Below are 23,239 nucleotides of genomic sequence, written 5' to 3'. Positions count from 1 at the left end.
AAAAGTACTAATTTTTATTGTGAATATGGGTAGGGTTAACCGGTCTCACAGATTAAGATTCGTCAGACGGTCTCACATGAGACCCTCTCAAATTTTAAAGTGTCGCCTAAAAAAACAAAGTCTTTTGCTTTAGAATATTTTAAATTGTGATTGTAAGAGATGATTTGATTTATGGATGAATTTGAATGATGTATTTGAAAAACATGAGTATATTTCAAATATATCATAATTACAATTGTATTTACATGATCTAATATGAAATGAATTTAAAATTCATGTTGAAACAATAAAAAATATTTCAATTATTTTCTTCTATGATCGAATTATAGTAAAAATTATACAAGATTTTCAACTTAAATATCAATGAGATTGGAAATCCGTCAATGTTAACACCTAATATGACGGAAGAATCAAGTGAGAAAACCAGACGCAAAATAGAGGACCAAATTGGAAAACGGAGGATGAAATCAGGATAGTGACATAAAAGATTGGTTAAACAAATAATTATCCCAAAAAGTAATTATTCAAACGGGTTTCGATATTTGGGCCTCATCTTAAGGCCCATATGATAGTTAATTATTTATCATCAGTATAGTGGGCCGATAGTGGGCACCATATAATCCCATATTTGTTCTAAGTCTGCATTTAGCGCTCGAGTCTGCAGTTTCATTGCAGAAGCAAGACGGCGGAGAATTCAGCGCCACCGTAGTCGGACGCTGCTGTCCTTATTCGAGTCCTTTATAAATTATATGGTTAGTTACTCTTCCACTTTCTCTCAGCTTCTGCAATCCCTTGATGGAACTTTACCATCAATTTCGTTTGATTTTATTCTAGAGAGAAACGGATTTCATTGATGTTACCTACATCTGATTTGATTCTTATGCTGTGTCTACGTACTTGAAAACTTTGTTTTTCTTTTTGCCCAGATGTATTTAGCATTTTCTATATGACGAAACGGGCTTTAATTTGTGTTTTTTACTTGCTTACCTAATCTTTGTCTGTTTGCCATCAATTAAGTTTCTGATTTGGTCGAAAAAATGACTGAGTTTGGACAAAGAATTATTTGAAAAAAATTACATTCGCGTTATTCTATTTTTTTTGTTAAGTAGAAGCTGTTTTAAGATTGGTTTTTGATACGATGCATAAGTTGAACTTGTTTAAATTTTGGAAGCAAAATTAACATTTCTGTTTTTTAGCTCTAACATCGACAAAATGTGTGAGAACTTGGGCAGTGTTTGGAAAAGTTTGTTAAATATTGTTTACGTTCTCCCAAAACAGAAACAAACGTACACAATCTCCTAAAATTTTTTTAAAATACTAATGTGACAAGACCAAAATTTTAAAAGGCAGCAACATGGAGAGCTAAATCCATAAGATTCCAATTATGAATACTAATGCTAATGTCATGCACTCTTTTTGGCAAGAAAGTTACTGTTATCATATTTTTTCATGAAAAAAGCCAAAACTTATTTTCAAGTATTTATGAAATTATTTTCAAATTTTGTTGAAATTTGATTGAATAGAATATATATTTTAACATTAATATTTACAAGTTTTTATGAAATTATTTTCAAGTTTTGTTTAAAGAAGTGAACAAACTCATCGTTTTTTACGAAAATAAGATGAAATATAATTTTTAAACAAATATTCAGGCGAAAAGTTGCCCACTAAGAAGACTTCATAGCTAAGAAATATGTAAAAAAAAACAACTAAAGAGGAATTGGTTAGTTTATAAGATATTTTGTAGCTAGGAACTTTATGTAACCAAAATTGAAAAAAGCAAAAAATGTATATGGTTAAGCGTGCATGACATTAGCTAGGAAAAAAATAATTCTAATTTGAATATTTAAACTTGATCTTAAGCGATTCAAAAGTGTTTTGCAGTAAATGATTGCCCAAAAACCTCTTCTTGATTACATAAAACTAAATAAATTGGAAAGTATATAAAAAGAACAAACAAGAATATAACCTCATTTGAGAACCCCATTTCTGACTCGCTGCCTGATAAATCTTCAATGTTAGTTTCTGAGGATAATGGAGGAGGAGGAGGGTAATGTGGTGGTGAAGGAGGAGGAACAGGCACGGACACTGGTAGAGGAAGAGTAGGCAGTGCCTTTCTGACAATTATGTCAAGATCTAACCAAAGCAGATGCGTCCTTTTGGAGGGTCGGACAAAAGAACCTAGACAGAAGAACTTTGCGAGCTAGGACCATACATTCCAGATGATATCTGCAACACCATTCACGTATTTCCTGGAGAACATAGTTGGCCTCCTCTTTCCCAATGCATTTTAGAAATGGTTGAGATAAAAACATCTTGTACAATCTATCTCCAATCATTATGAGGGCTCTTCTCTTGGTTTCTCGTGCTTTCTTTTCTTTATGTGGAAGTTTTTCATATTTCAAGTACTAGTGAAGGTCATGCCTCTAATCCCTTTTGTGTATACCATCTACTGTTGTGTTTACGTATTCTAGCTGAGAGAAAAATTCCTGGCCCATCAAGTCGAGCCTGTTGTGTCGGGCGAGAGAGCTGGCCAATTTGGCGAGCCGATCTGCCTTCTCATTATCAGAACGATGTATTAAATCCAGAATGAGTTCGAAAAATTCTTCTTTGGCCTTATCAAGTGCCTAAGCATATTTAACCATTTTACCATTCTGCACATCGAACTTCCCATTACTTTGTTGTATAGCCAATATAGAGTTCGAATATAGAACAACTCGAGAAATTCTCAAATTGCGGTCCGCTTTGAGCCTTGACTAAAACGTCTCATATTCAACTTCGTTATTTGATGCTCTGAATGCTAACCAAACCAAAAACCTTGTCTCTTCTCCCCACGAGGATATGATCACAATGTAGACTCCACTTCCCATTTGACAAGAAGATCCGTCCACATATATCTTCCGTTGTTATTCTTGTTGTAGTTGTACAGTCTCTGTAAGGAAATCGACTAGGGCCTGTGCTTTTATTGCTGTTCGAGGCTCATACTTGATATCATACTCATTGAGTTCAGTCACTGATTTGATCAATCTTCCCGAAGCATCTGGGTGGGTAACAATTATTCCCAGGGTGCTATGTGTAAGGATCGTGATGGAGTGTGACAGAAAGTAAGGCCTCAACTTTCTTGTTGTAATGAACAAAGTCAGAGCTAATTTTTCTTGAGCGGTGTAATTGAGCTCCGACCTCTTCAAAGCGTGGCTAACAAAATAAACAGGCTGGTGGGCTGTTCCTTCTTTCCTGACGAGGAACGAACTGGCAGCTCGGGGTGTTACTGATAAGTAGATAAGCAAACCTTCTCCCCGAACTAGTTTGTTGAGGACCAGTAATTCTTTTAAGTATGCTTTTAGTTCTTGAAATGTCCCCTCACTCTGCTCATTCCATTCGAAATTTTTGGTTTTGCGGAACACTTTAAAGAAAAAGAAGCTCCGATCAACCTTCTTGGCTATGAATCGTGCCATGATAGCTATCACTCTTGTTAAATTTTGAACTTCCTGAATATTGCAAGGAGAGCTCATCGAGGCTAAGGCATGCAATTTCTCGGGGTTGGTCTCTATTCCTCTCATTGTACCATATATCCCATATATCCTAAGAATTTTCCTCCTTGTACAATCAATATACACTTGTTTGGGTTTAGCTTCAATCTATATTCACCAAGTGTATGAAAAATATGTTATAGTTCGGGAATGAAGTGATCGATCATCTTAGTCTTGATCATGATGTCATCCACTTATATTTTGATATTCTTTCCGATATGCTCTTTAAACACATAATCCATAAAAGGGATAATACCCATTTTCGTCCTTATTGTTTACCGTTTTTCCCATTTCAGTTCCTCTTCATTTTTGACTGCTTAATTAATCCCTCTAGTTTTCAAGATCTTCCTGAATTGGTCCCTACCGTTATCTTGACGTTAATCTTAACGGTTGACCCACATCATGTGCCTCTCACATAATGTTTTTGTTCCAATTATTTCTCGGTCTTTTCATTTCTTTATCCAAAATTTTGAATTTTAATGACTATATCGTTCTTAATATAAAAAAATATTTTAAAAAAACATTGAGTAAAAATAAAACAAAAATTGTCACACACACACACACATATATATTTAAAATTTAAAATAAAACAAAAAATTTAACCCTAATGCAAATAATACTTACATACTGATTAAAAAATTATTAAAAATATTTGCAATATAATTTTTATTCAAAATTATGAATAAAACTTATTAAACTCTAAAAAAATAATTATCTATAAAAAAATGTTAACTGGACAATTATACAAAACGTGGATATAAAAGTTAGTAAGATAATATGATTTTAGAGAATTATAAATTTTTTTAGATTTTTATTTTATGGTTTAGTTCTGAATGTCTCCTCTAATTATGGCGGAGCCGATGCTGTAAAAGCCAGCCGCCATTTTTGTCGGCTCCAAGACACTCGCAAATGGCGAATCCAAGTGGAGCAGACGATACTCCTTCGACCAAGCCTTCGATCACTCACGTCATCTTCGATATGGACGGTCGTTTACTCGGTAATTATGTCTTCAAAATTAATAAATGCCGGTTTCTCGGCTAAATTTTGTTTCTTTTTAATGTATTATGTTCTCAAGTTTTTTTAATTCGGAAAGTCGTTAGTGGGTTGTTGTATCTGGCTTTGTTATGTATTTTAGGCCTTTTTGCTGTGGTCCGTTGAATTTAGTTAATTGTTGCGGAAAATTTCAGTGTTATGATATTTCTTTATTTTCAAATTTTTTTGCAGGTCAAATAATTTTGTATTTTTGCATTATCGTGCAGGCTGGTAGACTAAGAATTTTTGCAATCACTTTCCTTCCATCGTTTGATTTGGGGATTAGGGTTGTTGTACCTGTGAGGAATAAAATGAAAATTCGTAATCCACTGACTGTATTCACAAAGAAATAATCATGTGAGAGGCACATGATGTAAGTCAACGTCAAGATAACGGTAGGGACCAATTCGGGAAGATTTTGAAAACTTGAAGGATTAATTAAGCAGTAAAAAATGAAGAGGGACTGAAATGTGAAAAGCGGTAAACAATAAGGACGAAAATGTGTATTATCCCATCCATAAACCTTTGATAAGTGATCCAAACCTTCTTGAGTTTGAATAGCACGACAAGGTAACAGTATGAAAAAACCAGCCAAACACCATCATGATTACCTCTGCTAGGCTCCTTAGCAAGCTTATAAATTTTTTTTTTGTGAAAAAGCTTATAAATGTTAATTTTTTTTTATATTTTGTTATTTTTTAATTATTTAATTAAAGAAAGTAAAATTAATTTATTTGTTTATGTAGGTGTGAAGCGGTTCAGTGGCCTAATTGTACCCTTTTCGGATGGCGGAGCTGATAGAAGAAGAAAGGGCGGTAACCCTGTTGGTTCGCCATCTTCCTGAGGCAATTCCCGATGATATTCTTTCGAGACTCTTCTCTCACTATGGTGCTTCTTCTGTCCGCCCCGCGAGGTTGGTCATTGATCAATCGTTTGTCTCAAGTTTTCCACTTCAATGTCTTGATTTCTTTCTGTAATTGTTTTCGCAGGGTGAAAAATTGTGCTTTTCTTGATTTCAAGAACGAATCTTTTGCGTCTCATGCTCAGAAACACCTCCACGGATTGCATTTTCTTGGTAAATCTTTGTCAGTTGAGAGAGCTCGCACGGTGGATGAAAATACCGACACTCAACACGGCAGGAAGGAAGTCACTTATACTCTTTCCCAAGGTTCTTCTGATGGGTTTAGATGGCCAAGCGAACCCATTGCTGAAAAACTTGGTGTCGACTATCCATTTCCTCCCCACTTCGAGTATGTCCCATTTTCGACATTCCTGATTAGTTTCATGTCATTTACAGTATGTCTTCTAGTTCTAACCATAGCTTCTCTGGGTTCGCTTAGATATGCATACCCACCACCTGATGGTCATATTCTGACCAACATTGTCAACGCTCTCATTGCTGTCCCCCGCTTTTATACACAGGTCGCATGTAGTTTTACGCCTTTTTGTTTTCTTTCTTTTAATTCATATTCCATTTTGCATTTTCTCCTGCTATTTATCCTTTTTGATTCATCAATACAGGTTTTGCATTTGATGAACAAAATGAATATTCCGGCTCCATTTCGAAAGGCACTGCCTACTCCTCCTCTACCAGTGTCCGTGCCTGTTCCTCCTCCTTCACCACCACATTACCCTCCTCCTCCTCCATTATCCTCAGAAACTAACATTGAAGATTTATCAGGCAGCGAGTCAGAAATGGGGTCCTCAGATGAGGTTATATTCTTGTCTGTTCTTTTTATATACTTTCCAATTTATTTAGTTTTATGTAATCAAGAAGAGGTTTTTGGGCAATCATTTACTGCAAAACACTTTTGAATCGCTTAAGATTAAGAGCATTTTTCCTGTTTTCTGTCTTTTTTGTTCAAAGATCATGATAATGATTTCCAGTAGTGAATGGTATTAAAACCTGAGTATTCATGATGCCTTTTGTTGATCTCAACTTAAGCAGTTTAGGGCTTCATGCATTTATTACTTGGAAAGAGATGCTTGATTCTCTCAACATGGAAACATAACTACAATCATTGCAGATTTAGGTCATTTAGCCCATTTGGGTTCTGAACCTTTTGGTTGAATTTTGAAAATCTGCGATCAGTCATGAAAGAACTTACTGGTATAGCTGTTTTTCTGCATGGCATGCCATATTGGCAGGTGCCAGTTGTGTGTTTGTAATGGTTTATGAAGTGCAGGGAGAGAGAATGCCTAAGCGAAAGCGTATCAAGAGACAACCTATCGTTGGCCCTGCTGTAAATAAGGATGTGGCTCACGAAACTGTTGGATTGAAACCAGCTGTCTTATTGCCAAAAGAGAAGCCAATACTGAGAAAAAACAACCCTATAATGCAGGTATCACCATTTGACCTCTTCACTTTATTGTAACATGGTCTTCTTTTAAAGACATTTTGTAATTTATAGAGAGCCTATATGTTTGTAGATACGAATAGCACCAAAGCAGATTCGACCTGATAAAAAGGATGATGATAACATCACGGAATTACAAGAGACAACCCAAGGGAATTCTGATCAGCAACATCATGCTACACTAGAGGAACTAGAAAGTGGAAAATTGCCTCCGGAGGCGATTTTATCACTTCCTAGGTTTAAGGTATCAAATATGTTCTTCTACCTTTTGATCAATCAATTATGATTTTACTTCCTTTTCCCCTTAGTTATTAGACTGGTATCAACACTACTATGTTCCAACTAGGATTTTGTTACTGTAGCTAATCTAACTGTTTTATGTATGTTTTTTTTTGTATTTGTGCTCTGTCCATTGAACTTATTCAATGCAAACTGGTTCAACACATAAATTTTATGTTTTGTTAGTGCATGAGGTGATTATGATGATATTGAAAAATATTTACCAACTATTCCATAATGTCAATTCTTAAATACTATAATACTAACTAATGGCATTGTTCATATTAGTTATTTTGACATCAGTTTTTTGACTAAAGATTAGGTAAAATATTAGGTTTTGGGAAGACAGATGGTGGGAGAATTCCTCTTTTCAGTATCTTCGTGTCTTTATTCCAGATTTCGATGGTCCCTATTTCTTACTAGGAACAATTCAATTTTTCATCCAATCATTCCACTCTCTCTTGAAATTTTTATTTCCAGCGGGATCTCAAGGATGATGAGGCAGTTGAGTTAGGTTCCTTGATCGAATCCTTAGATAGGGTCAGCTTGATCGAAGGAGCGTAAGACATTAGGGAGTGGGTTTGGGATTCTTCATGGCAGTTTTCAGTAAAAAAATTCTTCGAGTCTTTCTTTTCAGATTTTAGATATCCATATTTTTCTCTTTCTCAAGCAATTTGGAAAGCGTCTATTCCATCCAAGGTGTAAGTATTCTCGTAGATTGTAGTGCTTGAGAAATTATCAACGTCTGAAATGTGGCAAAAAAGGTTTCTTTCATGTTCTATTTGTCTAAATTGTTGTGTTATGTCGGCATGAGCTGGAGGCTTAGGATCATTTGATCATCCATTGTCCTTTTTCACGCTGTCTTTGGTTCAAAGCATTGGCGGAGTTCGGCTTGATTGGGTATCTCTGAGATCTAACGTGAGATTTATTTGCGGCGGATCTCGGTCGTGATTTGCGGAGGAGGGATAAAAATTTTTGGGATGTGGTGGTGCACTATTTGAGTTGGTCTGTTTGGATGGAGAGAAAAAATGAGGATATTTGAAGATTAAGAAGACTCGATTGAGGAGTGTAGGGACAAGATTAAATTTAGGGTTTCATTCTGGAGTTCGAGAAATGTAGAGTTTAAATTGTTAATGGTCTCAGATTTGTATAGGAATTGGGGTATTATATTACGTAAATCTATGTTGACTATGGATCTCACATTGTTTCATATGGACATCTGGTCCGCTTTTGGAAATTATTATTTTTAATCAGTATAATATTGTTTCTTATAAAAAAAAGATTGAGTTTGAACTATTATCAATCAGTGAGCACCAAGAGGTCAAGTGTGAAAACAACCCCTGCTATCCTCGCTTTCCATTATCTTCTTTCGAAAGTTAGCATGATTAACTTAGATTAGTCTTCTTCTCAGCATTTTAGAAACCTGATTCCAACATCCAGAATGTAATTTTTGGTGCTGCAAAAACAAAATTGGCACATTAAAAGTTTTTAACATATAAATAAGAATAGATAGGAAAATCACGATCCTTTAAATTCTATATTCAGTAGTATGTGGGATCGAAGATGATGGTCGGGACTTGAGAATAGTTGTGAAGTTGAATTTTTACTCCATGGTTAGGAAGAACCTAAAGACGAGATAGGTTTAGAGCTTGAGAAACCATTTTTAGAAGACGAGGTCAAGAAAGAAGTGTTTGAGTGTGACGGATAAAGCGATAATGTTGAATGGAATTTTCTGGATTTTGTATTAAGGACAAGGGATTTGGAGATAGATGGAGAAGATGGATACAAGGTTTTGTGTCGATTGCATCGTTTTCGATTATGATTAATAGAAGACCATGGGATAAATTTCAAGCACATAGGACAAAAAGACCTTGTATCCCTATTTTTGTTTAATCTGGTCGTGGATGTGTTGGGAGATTGATTGACAAGTCAAAGGCCTCAGACTTAATTAGAGGTTTGGAGGTGGGTCGAGAAAGGTTTGAGATATTGCATATTCAGTTTGCGGATGACACACTGTTTTTTGTTAAGAAGAAGGAACATGTCAGATTTTTGGTGGACGAAATGAGGTCGTTTTGTGAAATGTCAGGGCTAAGAATCAATTGGGAGAAGAGTGCTTTGTTGGGTTTAAACTGCGAAGAAGAAGTGGATGAGTTAGCCAAACAAATCGAATGTGGTAGGGAGAAATGACCAATTAAATATTTGGGGTAGCTTTTGGAGGTAATCAATCCTTTGAAACAATCATTTTGGGAATTGATCATGAGTCAGCTATCAAAGATATTGGTAAGTTGGAAGAAATCATTTCTATTTAGAGGGGGAAGGTTAACATTGACTGCAACTTTTTTGAATGCTTAGCCGATGTACTTTATGTATATTTTTAGGGTAATAAAGGGCGTAGTGGATGCGATGGAGAAGATTATGAGGAATTTCCTTGGAGATGGAAGTGAGGGTGAAGCACATTGTCATCTAGTTGCTTGGAGCAGATTTGTAGACCAAAAAAGAGATGGGGTTTGGGAATTGGGAACATTTGTTTGAGAAACAAGGCTTTGTCGTGGAAGAAAATTATAGTGAGTTATGGAAGTTTATTTTTAGATCTTGTCCGATTTTTCATCTACTAGTGAGATCAGTGGTTAGAGGGGGACTAGAATTAGGTTTTGGGAGGACAAGTGGTGGGGGGAGAAGTTCTTCCTTTTGGGATCTTCATCCATCTTTATTTCAGCTTTCTTGGGCTCATAATTTACCTATATCTTATTTTGCTTCGTTTGAGAATTCGTTCTTTTTCCATTCACCGGACCTGTATTTTCAGAGAGCATTGAGGGATGAAGAATTAGACGAGTTGAGTTCATTATTAGGAGTTTTAGAGAGGATCAGATTGATTAAAGGGGTAGATGATGGACTTGCATTTTCGGAGAGCATTGAGGGATGAAGAATTAGACGAGTTGAGTTCATTATTAGGAGTTTTAGAGAGGATCAGATTGATTGAAGGGGTAGATGATGTCCGGGTGTGGGATGTGGATCCTTCAGGTCTCTTTTCAGTTAAGTCATTCTTTGATTCCTTCTTTTCCAAGAGCCGCTTCCCCGTCTTTCCGTTTTTTAATGTCATTTGGAAGATTCCGATTCCAACCAAGATTCAGCTAGTTTTGTGGACGACGGTTCTGAGTAAGTTACTGACCTCTGAGATGATGTAAAATAGATGACCTACGTATGCTCTGTGCCTTAATTGGTGCGTGCTGTGTTGGAAGGTGACGGAAAGTCAAGACCTCATGTTGAATTATTGTACTTTCACAAGTGGATTGTGGGCCAAGGCTTTGGAAGAATTGAGATTGGTTGGGTGGTGCCAAAATCGACGCAAGATTTATTCGTTAAAGATCTTGGACAGTTTCTCGGTACGAGGGACAAATTTTTTTGGAGATTCGTAGTTCATGACATTTGTTGGTCTGTGTGATTAGAGAGAAACCAAAGAATTTTGAAGTCACATATGAAGAGTGTTGGGAAAATATCAATCAAAGATTAAAATAGCTACTTGGATTGAATCTCATGTAAATTTAAGAATGTTTCGAGATTTACTGAGAGATTGAACTTTTGTGTATTGTTGATTTGGTTTGGATATTGTTCAACATTTATGTATTTAAAACCGTTTTAATATTTAATAAAAATTCTTTTCTTACAAAAAAAACCCTGAAGATTGCCTTGTACAGTTACTCGTTTTAATGGTTTTTATAAAAGACTTGTGTGTGTTTGACAGATTAGCAGATGTATTTTAGAGACTTTATCTTGTATTTAGATATTAGATTGTCCGCAAGCACCCACTGGGGACTAGTAAAAATAAGAAGATTGATAGTTATGCAATTGCACATGAATATAATTTGAATGCTATAGACAAGGTAATTTCACCCAAAGGAAAAACTCTTCACGATGGTTTTGAAATATATTAGATGAGTTAATTCTATTTTTTTCGGTATGGAAAACAATAAGGAATGGTGTCCACATGTTCTACTATTTTTCTCCGTGTGGCACTTTCCTAGGTATTAAGACATCCACTTTTCCTCTATTTTTAGCATTCCTTAACGGCACAAGTCACAACTGATGGGAGGTGGGTGCAAAAATCATAGAATTACAACAGAGTCTGTTGGGGCATGAAAATTCCTAGAAATGACATTTACAGGAAGATATTTTTGATTAGATGTGTGCAAAAATCTTCAATCTGATATGATTGTTGTTACTTCCCTGGCGTATTCTTTGAAAGGTTCATCGAGATTGATGAACATTTTACCTTTTGTACTTTTTTTTCCCTCCAACAGAATTATACTACTGGGGATCCTACTCCTGTTTTGTACGTGAAGAACTTGGCTAAAGATGTAGTTGTTGGCGACTTCTACTTTATATTTGGTGAGTTTTAAAATGCCTTTTTATCTAGCTTATTTGTCTTCCATTAAATTTGTTGTGTGCGCATTCCGCCATAGTTATTGTAACAAATATGATGAAAGAAAAAAACTTTGATACTTCGTATTTTTCTGTTTGATTTTTGTCTAACGAATTTTCACTTTAGATTAATTTCTTAACTTGCTACAGGATCATTTTTTGGAAACATTGACGAAGCTAAGTCCAGTCTACTTATCAAATTGATGCAGGTGAAATTATCTTACTCTCTCTGGACTAGCAACCCGAAAAATATCTACCTATTTTTGTATTTTAAGCATATGTTATTTTTGTAAATTTCCACCCTAAGCCTGCCAGCCATTCGTACATGTCAAAGGTTCTGGTTATGTGTCAGAGACAATGCTTACTGTTTTGTGTAGAAGTGAAACATTTGGTATTCCATGACAAGAACAATGATGGAAGCAGTTCCAGTAGCTTTTTACCTTAGAAATTTAAGCACGCGTTCTGGCTTCTGTAACTAAATGACGTCAGATGGGAGAAGATCCATAATTTTACCTTATGCATAAAATATACCGGCCAAATGTGAATTAATGATTAAATTATTAGTGGTGTCTTGGAGTTTGCAAATTTGCTATGAAAAGTACACCAGCTAATGATTGACAGGTTACATATGTGGGGCGCAAAGGTATGCACCATGCTCTTGGAGAGTTTCCAACCTAGTAAAATGCAAGATACCATATGTTATATTTAAATGTACTTGCAACTAAAGTGTTATACCACCTCTGCTTTTAGGAAGGCAGAATGAGGGGCCAAGCATTTGTTACATTTCCAACAGTTGAACTTGCTCGTAATGCACTGGTATGTTTTGTGGCACTGGAAGTTTCTTTCTTTCCTTTCATTTGTGATTGGCTTTATCTTATAGAACTTTTGGAAAATGGGGATTTTGTTTTCCTAGATTGGAGGTTGAATTAATTGTGTACATGGTCTTTTGCAGAATGCAGCAAATGGATATGTACTTAAAGGCAAGCCTATTGTTCTCCAATTTGGGAGGAGTCCTACTTTTGCCAAGCCTTCTGTAGAGAGCAACAATTAACACTTGATACTCCATATTCTGTAAATTTGGATCGATGTAGGATACAACATCATCATATAATGTATTCACTTTCAAGGGTCAAATATTCTTAGGTGGCCGAGGTGATAGGCGGTCACCGACCGTCCCGCCACCACCTCCCGTCATTTACAACATTGGTAAAAAAATTAATCAAACACTTTTTTTAAACAAAGGCACGTATAAAATAATATCCTAGGAAAGTTTTTTCATCCAAAAGAATTCCAAATGCCAAGAAGTGAAACTCAGAATGTGTAAATTAACATTATTCTCAATCACGATTCCATTTGAAGACGTGACCTGAAAGGCAACCTAAAAATTTATGATTCCATGATCAGATTCTGACCATTACACGATCTATAAAAGATTAATTCAAAGCTAAGGCTCCACATGTTTGATTATTTGCACTAATTCTGCTATTCCCGAGTGGTCTTTTCTTCACCAATGTTATGACCGAATAGAGAATATTGGTTTAATAGAAATAATAGAAAAACAATGGAAACTAATGAAGCATTCGTGAACACATCCACCAATTGCTAAAATATAGGCATTGAATTCATCGATATTTTGTGTTAACACACAACACATCCATAGCAAAGAAATAGTGAAATGGATAAACAATCCCATAGATGCTATTTTTAAATGATATATAAAAGGAGAAAAGAGTGTGTTTCTACCTCTGACAGGTTGCCCCATTCCCATGTTTCATATGAAGTGCCTATATCATACACAAGGGCATGTCTCTCCTGAAAAACCATACAGACAAAGTTACACTTAAACTGAGCATAATTAAGTCGTCAAGCCACAAAATTTTTACATATACCTTTTCCAGATCATAATTAGTTATCACAGCTTCATAGAAACTATTATCGTCAGGCCATCTGGTTCTGACTTTCCTTCCAATCAATGGATCAAACGAAGCTTGTAATGCCCGAGAATTAATTCCGGTAATCAGACGTTGATTAATTAACGGAATTGAGATTTCAGGAGTTAAAACAAGGAAGCCGGGCGTCGGTACATTTTAAGTGAAGATGTTGGACAGAACATCTGGCGCCCGAGCGGTAGAATATGACCGCCCGAGCGCCAGTGTGCAATAGGAACATCATTCGGACAGAACTTGTGGCGCCCGAGCGGTAGAAAGTTACCGCCCGAGCGCCAATCGATAATAAGCTAAGCTTCGGACAGAGTGCTCGGCGCCCGAGCGGTAGTTTGTTACCGCTCGAGCGCCGCATAAGAATTGTGAAGAATGAGCCACGTATCCTAGCATGCAAGTTGATATATATATATATAAACACTTTGTTCCTTCAGAAGCTATCAGCAAGAGCCGAGGATTTTCTCCAAGAAATCCTTACGCCTTTTCCTTCGTAGATTCGAAGGTTATAAAAGATCCGCCCGTCAGATTTTGAATCCGACTTCAGTACTGAGTTCCTAGAGACGACAGCTACCACTGGACATTTGATATGGACAGAGTTGAATACAGGTCATCATCTTCGTCAGACAGGGAAGACAAAGGTATAATTCATGTGATATTCGGGAAGATACAACTCAAATAAGATCCTACTTGAGTTTCCCAGCAAAAATCACATACTAGCTTTATTGTTTATATTATGCTTTGTTTACAGATTGTTATACATTGCATTTTAAGATATGTATGCTTTGTTTACAGATTGTAATACATTGCATCTAAGATAGGAAAGTCTTGACAGCTCAGTCAGACTTCTAGACGTTCGGTGTATCGTACATAGGAGCAGACACCCTCCGATTGTAGCACCACGATACAGCCATGGCCGAAGTCTAGGAATAAGACGTACAGTTACCACGATCGGTTGAGTAGGTAACAGCCATTGACGTCTTATTCATCACGGGATCCCTAGAGTTATAGTTGAGTCGAGTCTAGACATGATTTGACTAGAACTGCATGTGTTTATAGATATGGTTTCATAGACTATGAAACCTATGTTTATTGCTTTCAGTTATGGCAGCATGTTTATATGATTTGATTTAAATTGCATGTTTATCTGAATTGAGTTGCATGCTTATTTTGATTTGATTTCATAGATTATGGAATCTATTACTTTTGAATATGATCATGATAGCATGTTTTTATGATTTAGATTGTTTCTATATATGCTTACCATGTTTTATACTGAGATTTATTCTCACCGGAGTTATCCGGCTGTTGTCTTGTTTTGTATGTGTGCATGACAACAGGTGGGACATGAGCGGGGTCGAGAAGATGACGAGAGAAGATGAGTTTAGCGTGGTGATTCTGGACTTGGATATAGATAGGTTTTATTACTGGAACTTTAGTAGTTGAACCTTAGATTAATTGAAAGACTATTGTATATTATTGTACTTTTATACAGATATGTATATTATTTAGATGCCATTACCTTCCGTATTTACATTTTAAAAAGGAAAAAAAATTTTAGACCCTGTTTATCAGAACTGATAATTAAATCTCAACAATGATTAAGAAATTGATTAGCGTCCGGGTCCCCACAACAGGTGGTATCAGAGCGATAGATCCTTTAGATTGAGATAGTCAGAACTGATAGATCTTTTAGACTGAGATAGTAGAGAATGAGCGGGGTAGATTGAACTTTCCTCCTTGCATGTGATTGCTAGCATGAGATTTATTATAATGTTGAATTACATTATGGGTGCTAGCATGATTTACTGTTTTCCCTATTACATGTTGTTTGTTATCTGAGTTGATTGCAGCATGTAATTGTTAAGCCTGAATCAGAACCGAGTCTGGATCAGAGTTATATGATCAGAGGAGGGCTGAGACAGATTGTATAGATTGTGTACTAATTTGTTTGATATTCAGATATACCTCCTCGGAGAATTCCAGAAAAGGGTAGTACTTCGTCTGAACAGATAGATGCATCAGAAACTCAGATAGAAGTAAAATTGATAGAATTACAGTTATTTCAGCCGCCGATTTTGAGTGGTATCGAGACATCTGAAGACTGTCAGAACTGGTTGGATGACATAGAAATATTATTTGATTTCCTTGATTGTACAGATGAACAGAAAGTTAAACTGGTATTCCACCAGTTACGAGAGGTTGCCAGAAATTGGTGGATTACAATTAACGGAGTGTTAGCACAACGTGGTATTGTGATCACGTGGGAAGTCTTCAAAGCTGAATTCTATCAAAGATTTTTCTCAGTTTCATACCGGGAGGACCAAAGAGCAGAATTTGAGAATTTGAGACAAGGTCAATTGAATATTGATGAATATTCTGCGAAATTCTCTACTTTAATGCGTTTTGTTTCTCATTTAGCTGGGAATGATGAAGCTGTAGTGAATCAGTTCATCAGAGGATTGAATTCAGAGGTAGTTGCATTGATGAATTTGCAGCGACCTTACCATTTTGCTGATATCCTGAGTAGAGCAAAGAGAGCTGAGGCGAGTCTGATTAGACAGCTAGGGAGGTTGTGTGTGAAGCAACCCCAGACACAGCAATCTCCTCTTCGATTTGATCGAGGCAGTACGAGTGAAAAGCAAGATTTGCTGAAAGCTCGGAAGAAGCCATTCAAGAAGATGGGAGGTGGTTCATCTAGCTCTAGCGTTTCTGGTCCAAGCCATACTGAAGTGTATTGCAGGAGTTGCGGAGGGAGGCATCCCACCGAGCAATGCCTATGAGTGACTGGTAGTTGTCGTATCTGCAGACAGCCGGGACACTTTGCTAAAGTTTGTCCCCAGCTACGATCCCGAAGATCTTAGGGAACAACGTTCAATTGAGAAATAGACCCAGAATCCATAACAGGTACTATTCTTTATGATTCTATTGCATATGTATTGATATATACTAATGCATTTGTTAAAGAATATCTTTGACTGAGTTGCATGGAGATATGCTGTATCTGTTGGGTCTAATTGTACTGTAGTATTGATTTCCTAGTTTGTTGAGGAAAATGTTGATATCAGAGATTTCTGTGACATATTATATACTACAGTAAGATAAGAATGAGATCGAGTTAGATTCTGATGTACTTGTGTTTTATGATTTGATTGCATTATTGATATGAATATGCTGAACAAGTACAGACATATTGTAGAATTTTTCCAGAAATGGTAAGATTCAGACATAGATAACTGACCAGTGGAGATACCACGATAAGGATTCTATACTTAGAATTCCTTAGATATCTGTATTGTATATGACTCGATTATTACAGAAAGGAGCAGATTGCATCTTTATGTATTCAGTAGATCCACTGAAATCGAGTTTAGTATTGACAGATTGGTCAGTATTATGCAAGGTGGCTGATGTTTGTCTAGATAAGATTTCAGAATGGTGTTATATCAGAAAGATAAGTTTCAGAATTGAATTGAGATCAGGTATTGTTTGTATAGTAGATTTAGTACAGAATGGTATTGACTATACAGAATAATACAAAATGAATTGAAAGAATATTTGAAAGATCATATTAAATATTCTGAGAATTATGATTCTTGTATAAGAAATTGTTCAAATATGTATTTTGGTTGAACAAGATTGTATTCAGAATAGATGATATCTGATGTTAGTATACTGATTGATTTTGAGAAAGTTGATATTGTGATCAGTGACTGATCAGATACCGATATCAGAAAGATCAGACAGTCAGAAATGTCAGAATTGTCAGAGATTGATATTATACGAGTTGACAGATTATCTGATATGATTTTGTTTTGAACTGCTTGAGAATTATTGCTTCTAGATCAGTATTTTATACAGATTGTATTGTTTGGGGAGCATATTATATTTGCAGATGATATATAGCAGTTGATCAGAATGGCATGAAGATCTGATTGATTTGTCAGAATCGATAGTATTGTTAGAACTTACAATCCTATATATTTACTAGATTAGTATAGATTATGGTTCTTCTGAATCAGTATTGATACAGATTTTATGAACCGTTGAGAGTATATACAGTTCAGCTGGTATCAGAAATGAATTCGAGAATTTCAGCCGTTCAGAAACGTGATCAGAGTGGTCAGAACAGTATTTCGATAATCAGAGCAGAGTATCGGTCAGAGAAACAGATATGTGATTTTGTGTTTTGTATTAGACTGGTTGGGTTATGATATCAGAATGTTTCAGAGTTGTATAACAGAATTGATATTTATAATCAGAGCCGAATACCATGTAGGTATTTTTTTAAGCTTTATTATTAACTGATTTGTTTATATCGAGTAGTTTGAATCTGAAATTAAAGATAGTGTCAGAAATGCATTGTAGTGAATTCAGTGTTCATTTTGCTGACTGAGAACGTATGAGATTCGAACAGACAGTTTTGATATAGACAGATTAAGTCAGTTGTGACAGATTTGTACAGAAATGTTGGCAGAAATTGTACTGATATGTCTGAATCGCTAACAGAGAAGACAGAAAGAAAGAAATCAGAAGATTTATTACAGACTTAGTATATTTCTGATTCGACATGGGGAGTATATTTCGATGAATTTCGTAATGAGATTATCCCAATATTTTCCAGATTGTAATATAATATGATTATGATTGACAGATTGTTCAATCTATATCTATCAGTTTGTACAAGATGATGTACAAACATGAGCAAATGACACAGATTGATGTCAAAGAAATGATCAGATTGCACAGAATGTTGCAATAAAATGTATCAGATTGTGATTGTGATTAAGTTTGCAATTATGGCAGATCATACCATAAGTTATTTTGCAGATTATTCACAGATTGACAGACAGTCAGAGTGTATTATCCAGATATTAGAAGATATCCAGAGAACTGTAATGCTGGATGTTAGCACTAGATGATATGACATATTGTCATTGTGTGAATTATTGCATAATTATAGCTATCAGATTATCAGATGGGTAATGAGATAGTTACAGACAAGATATTATAAGTGAATACTACAGAATTCTTTTGCAGAGAAGGCAGAAAAGAATGAATATAGATCAGATTTGACAGATTTAATATGCCAACGTCGGATGATGACGGTTGGTAGGGGAATGATATCCTTGATTTGAGGATAATAGATTGATAATAGCTAATAGTACTGATATGTCATGAGCTATAGATTGGTATATACAGATGTTGTATAGCCAGTAATGCGAGATTGATTCTAGCAGAAAGAATTGGAGAAGTATTATGACATTATACTCAGTAAATTCTTATTCCGGACTGGAATCAGATACTTGAGTTTTGGTTTAAACTCTGTTATGCATTTCTTCTGATATCTCTGAATTGATTGTTTATGAGTTCGAGGACGAACTCAGATCTAAGAGGGGGAGAAATGTAATGCCCGAGAATTAATTCCGGTAATCAGACGTTGATTAATTAACAGAATTGAGATTTCAGGAGTTAAAACAAGGAAACCGGACGTTGGTACATTTTAAGTGAAGATGTTGGACAGAACATCTGGCGCCCGAGCGGTAGAATATGACCGCCCGAGCGCCAGTGTGCAATCGGAACATCATTCGGACAGAACTTGTGGCGCCCGAGCGGTAGAAAGTTACCGCCCGAGCGCCAATCGATAATAAGCTAAGCTTCGGACAGAGTGCTCGGCGCGCGAGCGGTAGTTTGTTACCGCTCGAGCGCCGCATAAGAATTGTGAAGAATGAGCCACGTATCCTAGCATGCAAGTTGATATATATATAAACACTTTGTTCCTTCAGAAGCTATCAGCAAGAGCCGAGGATTTTCTCCAAGAAATCCATACGCTTTTTCCTTCGTAGATTCGAAGGTTATAAAAGATCCGCCCGTCAGATTTTGAATCCGACTTCAGTACTGAGTTCCTAGAGACGACAGCTACCACTGGACATTTGATATGGACAGAGTTGAATACAGGTCATCGTCTTCGTCAGACAGGGAAGACAAATGTATAATTCATGTGATATTCGGGAAGATACAACTCAAATAAGATCCTACTTGAGTTTCCCAGCAAAAATCACATACTAGCTTTATTGTTTATATTATGCTTTGTTTACAGATTGTTATACATTGCATTTTAAGATATGTATGCTTTGTTTACAGATTGTAATACATTGCATCTAAGATAGGAAAGTCTTGACAGCTCAGTCAGACTTCTAGACGTTCGGTGTATCGTACATAGGAGCAGACACCCTCCGATTGTAGCACCACGATACAGCCATGGCCGAAGTCTAGGAATAAGACGTACAGTTACCACGATCGGTTGAGTAGGTAACATCCATTGACGTCTTATTCATCACGGGATCCCTAGAGTTATAGTTGAGTCGAGTCTAGACATGATTTGACTAGAACTGCATGTGTTTATAGATATGGTTTCATGGACTATGAAACCTATGTTTATTGCTTTCAGTTATGGCAGCATGTTTATATGATTTGATTTAAATTGCATGTTTATCTGAATTGAGTTGCATGCTTATTTTGATTTGATTTCATAGATTATGGAATCTATTACTTTTGAATATGATCATGATAGAATGTTTTTATGATTTAGATTGTTTCTATACATGCTTACCATGTTTTATACTGAGATTTATTCTCACCGGAGTTATCCGGCTGTTGTCTTGTTTTGTATGTGTGCATGACAACAGGTGGGACATGAGCGGGGTCGAGAAGATGACGAGAGAAGATGAGTTTAGCGTGGTGATTCTGGACTTGGATATAGATAGGTTTTATTACTGGAACTTTAGTAGTTGAACCTTAGATTAATTGAAAGACTGTTGTATATTATTGTACTTTTATACAGATATGTATATTATTTAGATGTCATTACTTCCGCATTTACATTTTAAAAAGGAAAAAAAATTTTAGACCCTGTTTATCAGAACTGATAATTAAATCTCAACAATGATTAAGAAATTGATTAGCGTCCGGGTCCCCACAAAGCTCCTTCTACAGGCTCATTTGTAAGGCCACCAGATGAAATGCGGTCACCAAATTTACCTCTTCCAGCTGGACCATAGGGATAATGCATTTTCATTGATGATGCCCCGGCTGGTACATGATCCATAGAACAAATTTTAACTGAAAATCAGTATTTTAACTGAGAAAATAGTTAATCTTGAACTCACAGATTTATGCCTTTTTCCTTTTGCACCTATCATGGGCCCACGCTTCGCAGCTAATGAAGACGGGTGGTTGGCTGTAGCCATCACCTGTGGGTGGAAAGAAGGAGATGGCGCACCAAAGGACTGAGAAGGTAGTGAAGGAGCTATCTTCTGCTTTTTACGAGAATCTGAGATGGAAGGACTGGGTATTGGATCATGGACAGCTTGACTGACACCTCGCATGGCTGGTTGAAGCCCACCAGACTGTCACCACTCCCTGATTTTTATCCCCATGATATTTGTAGGAAAACATGGAAAGCATGAGTTTTATCACTAAACTTGAAAACAGGCTATGGTTCCATAATAGGACAAAACACAAACCTTATTCTTCGGATTGTTTCATCTGCATCAAACCTACCAAGAAGATCCCAATGTTCCTCATTTGATAATCTCAACTCTCTTCTTAGTTCGGTAATTAAACCTTCCTTCTCCTGAAGAAATTAAATGAAATCAACAATCTTATCAAAATTTCATGCCAAAATTCATATAATGAATGAGTAAATAATTACCCAAGTAATGGCATCAGCTTGAGCTTTAAAGGCTCTTAGAATTGAAACATATGCTTCTTGCTCAAGCTGATAAATTTTAGCTCCCATATCAGTCTCCTCATACACCTTGGGATACGGCATTGAACCAAAGGTAGCTGGCCTTCCATTACCGGAACTGCGGCTGCCTCGTGACATTCTATTTTGATATTTAGAGACTTTATCTTGTATTTAGATATTAGATTGTCCGCAAGCACCCACTTGGGACTAGTAAAAATAAGAAGATTGATAGTTATGCAACTGCACATGAATTTAATTTGAATGCTATAGACAAGGTAATTTCGCCCAAAGAAAAAACTCTTCACGATGGTTTTGAAATATATTAGATGAGCTAATTCTATTTTCTTCGGTATGGAAAACAATAAGGAATGGTGTCCACATGTTCTACTATTTTTCTCCGTGTGGCACTTTCCTGGGCATTAAGACATCTACTTTTCCTCTATTTACTGCATTCCTTAACGGCACAAGTCACAACTAATGGGAGGTGGGTGCAAATGTTAGAGTAGATGCCCTGCAAGCCAACGGTTGGCTAGGGAATTTATTGACTCAAGTGAAATAAACAACCTTTATTTTAATATAATTTAACTTTTTATGGTCTTGTTATACTTTATTTGTATACCCATGCAAACAGCATAGATAAAGTCCTTGATTATGCTTTAATACAAATGAATCGTACTTCGATGTTGAAACTCATTTGTAAACACTACATACTCTAAATTCGTTCCTAGTCGATTCAGCCGCCTAAAATAGGGATAAAGGACGCTTGAGCTCGAGACTAGCATCTGTGATGTTGTGTACTGCGTTTCTTGGTAAGGGCATAGAGATGTCCAAACATGCAGATGGGTAGTCATATGATGATTATACCGAACAACCCTCCCTCGGACTTTCCAAGTGGTTATCATTCATGGAGAGGATAAGTCCGTGGTTATGATTGTATACCATTAGTCCTTACGACCCGGGACAACACTGAGGCTCTATATGCTAGGGCTGTGCTTTGACTCGTTTACCGGCTCCAGGAGAGTCATCAGGTGGCGAGGTTGGGTACAGTTGCGAAACATATAGGAGCCAGTGCATTGTAGTCGGGGATTCACCGCTCACCTACGGGTGTGGATATCCTATGTGATCTGATGTAATAATAGTGCATGGAATCTCTGGCCAGAGTATGAGATGTACATTGGAGAAGGAGTTCTCCAATAGTACACGCGATGCCACTATTATATATAACACATAGTTATCGAATTAATATGCAACCCTCGATGAACCAATGGTTGCAGATTCGATCGGGATATATGAGATGAAGGGACCGTACTGTACGTTAATCATAATCGACTGGTTCTTGCAGGCACTATCAGTGATACCTAGGGGATCATGGGGCGATGCTACTAGACGCTCTTACCATGATCCGATGGGTGCAATCAGAAATGAGTTCTGACATTCTTAATCAAGGTGTTGATGAAAAGAATGGGGCTAACTAGGGTAAGCCCGAATAAGAATAAATATTATTCTGAATCACAAAGAGTTGTGAACCCACGGCTAGCTGTATCCCTGAACCATTGAGGGTCACACAAGCACTGGATAGTTTGTTCCCGTTGAGAGAATAAATTCAAGAAGTTGAATTTATATTATATAGTAAATTCAAGGAGTTGAATTTATGATAACTAAATTTTGAGAGAATAAATTCAAGGAGTTGAATTTGTAATATTAAATTCAAATGTTGAATTTATAATATATTTAATTTATTAAACTCAAAAGTTGAGTTTATTAAATATTAAATTAAATATAGTGGGGAGTATGTTTAATAGGCTTGTAAGAGTACAAGTCCAACATACTAAATAATTAAAGTTGGTAATGGACTTTGATTAATTAACTAAACTAGTTGGACTAGCCCAATTAATTAATCAAGCCTATTAATGTTAATTATGGTAATTAGGTCAT

At 36.3% G+C, this 23,239-nt stretch overlaps 2 protein-coding genes and 1 long non-coding RNA gene across 5 annotated transcripts; 1 reads left to right on the top strand and 2 right to left on the bottom strand.

Annotated features, from left to right (window-relative positions):
- Nucleotides 1–615: 615 nt before the first annotated feature.
- LOC140833064 (U11/U12 small nuclear ribonucleoprotein 65 kDa protein) lies at nt 616–12,751 on the top strand. 3 transcript variants are annotated; one of them, XM_073197474.1, is made up of 12 exons: nt 642–752; nt 2,857–3,539; nt 5,309–5,475; nt 5,552–5,812; nt 5,903–5,984; nt 6,084–6,275; nt 6,749–6,904; nt 6,993–7,163; nt 11,497–11,584; nt 11,768–11,826; nt 12,368–12,433; nt 12,570–12,751. In XM_073197474.1, exons 3-12 carry the CDS (start codon nt 5,348–5,350, stop codon nt 12,666–12,668), a joined length of 1,302 nt encoding a protein of 433 aa, XP_073053575.1. In that variant the 5' UTR covers nt 642–752; nt 2,857–3,539; nt 5,309–5,347; the 3' UTR covers nt 12,669–12,751. The 3 variants fall into 3 exon arrangements, with proteins under 3 accessions (XP_073053573.1, XP_073053576.1, XP_073053575.1); XM_073197472.1 differs by lacking the exon at nt 2,857–3,539 and having other exon boundaries at nt 616–752; XM_073197475.1 differs by lacking the exons at nt 2,857–3,539; nt 12,368–12,433; nt 12,570–12,751 and adding an exon at nt 11,995–12,347 and having other exon boundaries at nt 616–752.
- On the bottom strand, nt 9,775–13,606 carry LOC140833066 (uncharacterized). The gene is made up of 3 exons (XR_012118278.1): nt 13,507–13,606; nt 13,361–13,429; nt 9,775–11,011 (listed from the first exon to the last, which is right to left on the bottom strand). It is a non-coding gene; the product is annotated as an uncharacterized lncRNA (long non-coding RNA).
- Nucleotides 13,607–20,727: 7,121 nt separating this feature from the next.
- On the bottom strand, nt 20,728–21,789 carry LOC140833065 (protein EMSY-LIKE 4-like). Its single transcript, XM_073197476.1, has 3 exons — nt 21,269–21,789; nt 21,081–21,190; nt 20,728–20,976 (listed from the first exon to the last, which is right to left on the bottom strand). The coding sequence occupies exons 1-3, from the start codon at nt 21,440–21,442 to the stop codon at nt 20,967–20,969; spliced, it is 294 nt and encodes a 97-aa protein (XP_073053577.1). The 5' UTR covers nt 21,443–21,789; the 3' UTR covers nt 20,728–20,966.
- Between the last annotated feature and the right edge of the window lie 1,450 nt (nt 21,790–23,239).

The sequence above is a fragment of the Primulina eburnea genome, chromosome 5 (genome assembly GCF_022965805.1).
Source record: "Primulina eburnea isolate SZY01 chromosome 5, ASM2296580v1, whole genome shotgun sequence".
NCBI lineage: Eukaryota > Viridiplantae > Streptophyta > Magnoliopsida > Lamiales > Gesneriaceae > Primulina > Primulina eburnea.
This window is presented reverse-complemented; position numbering and strand designations above follow the sequence as displayed.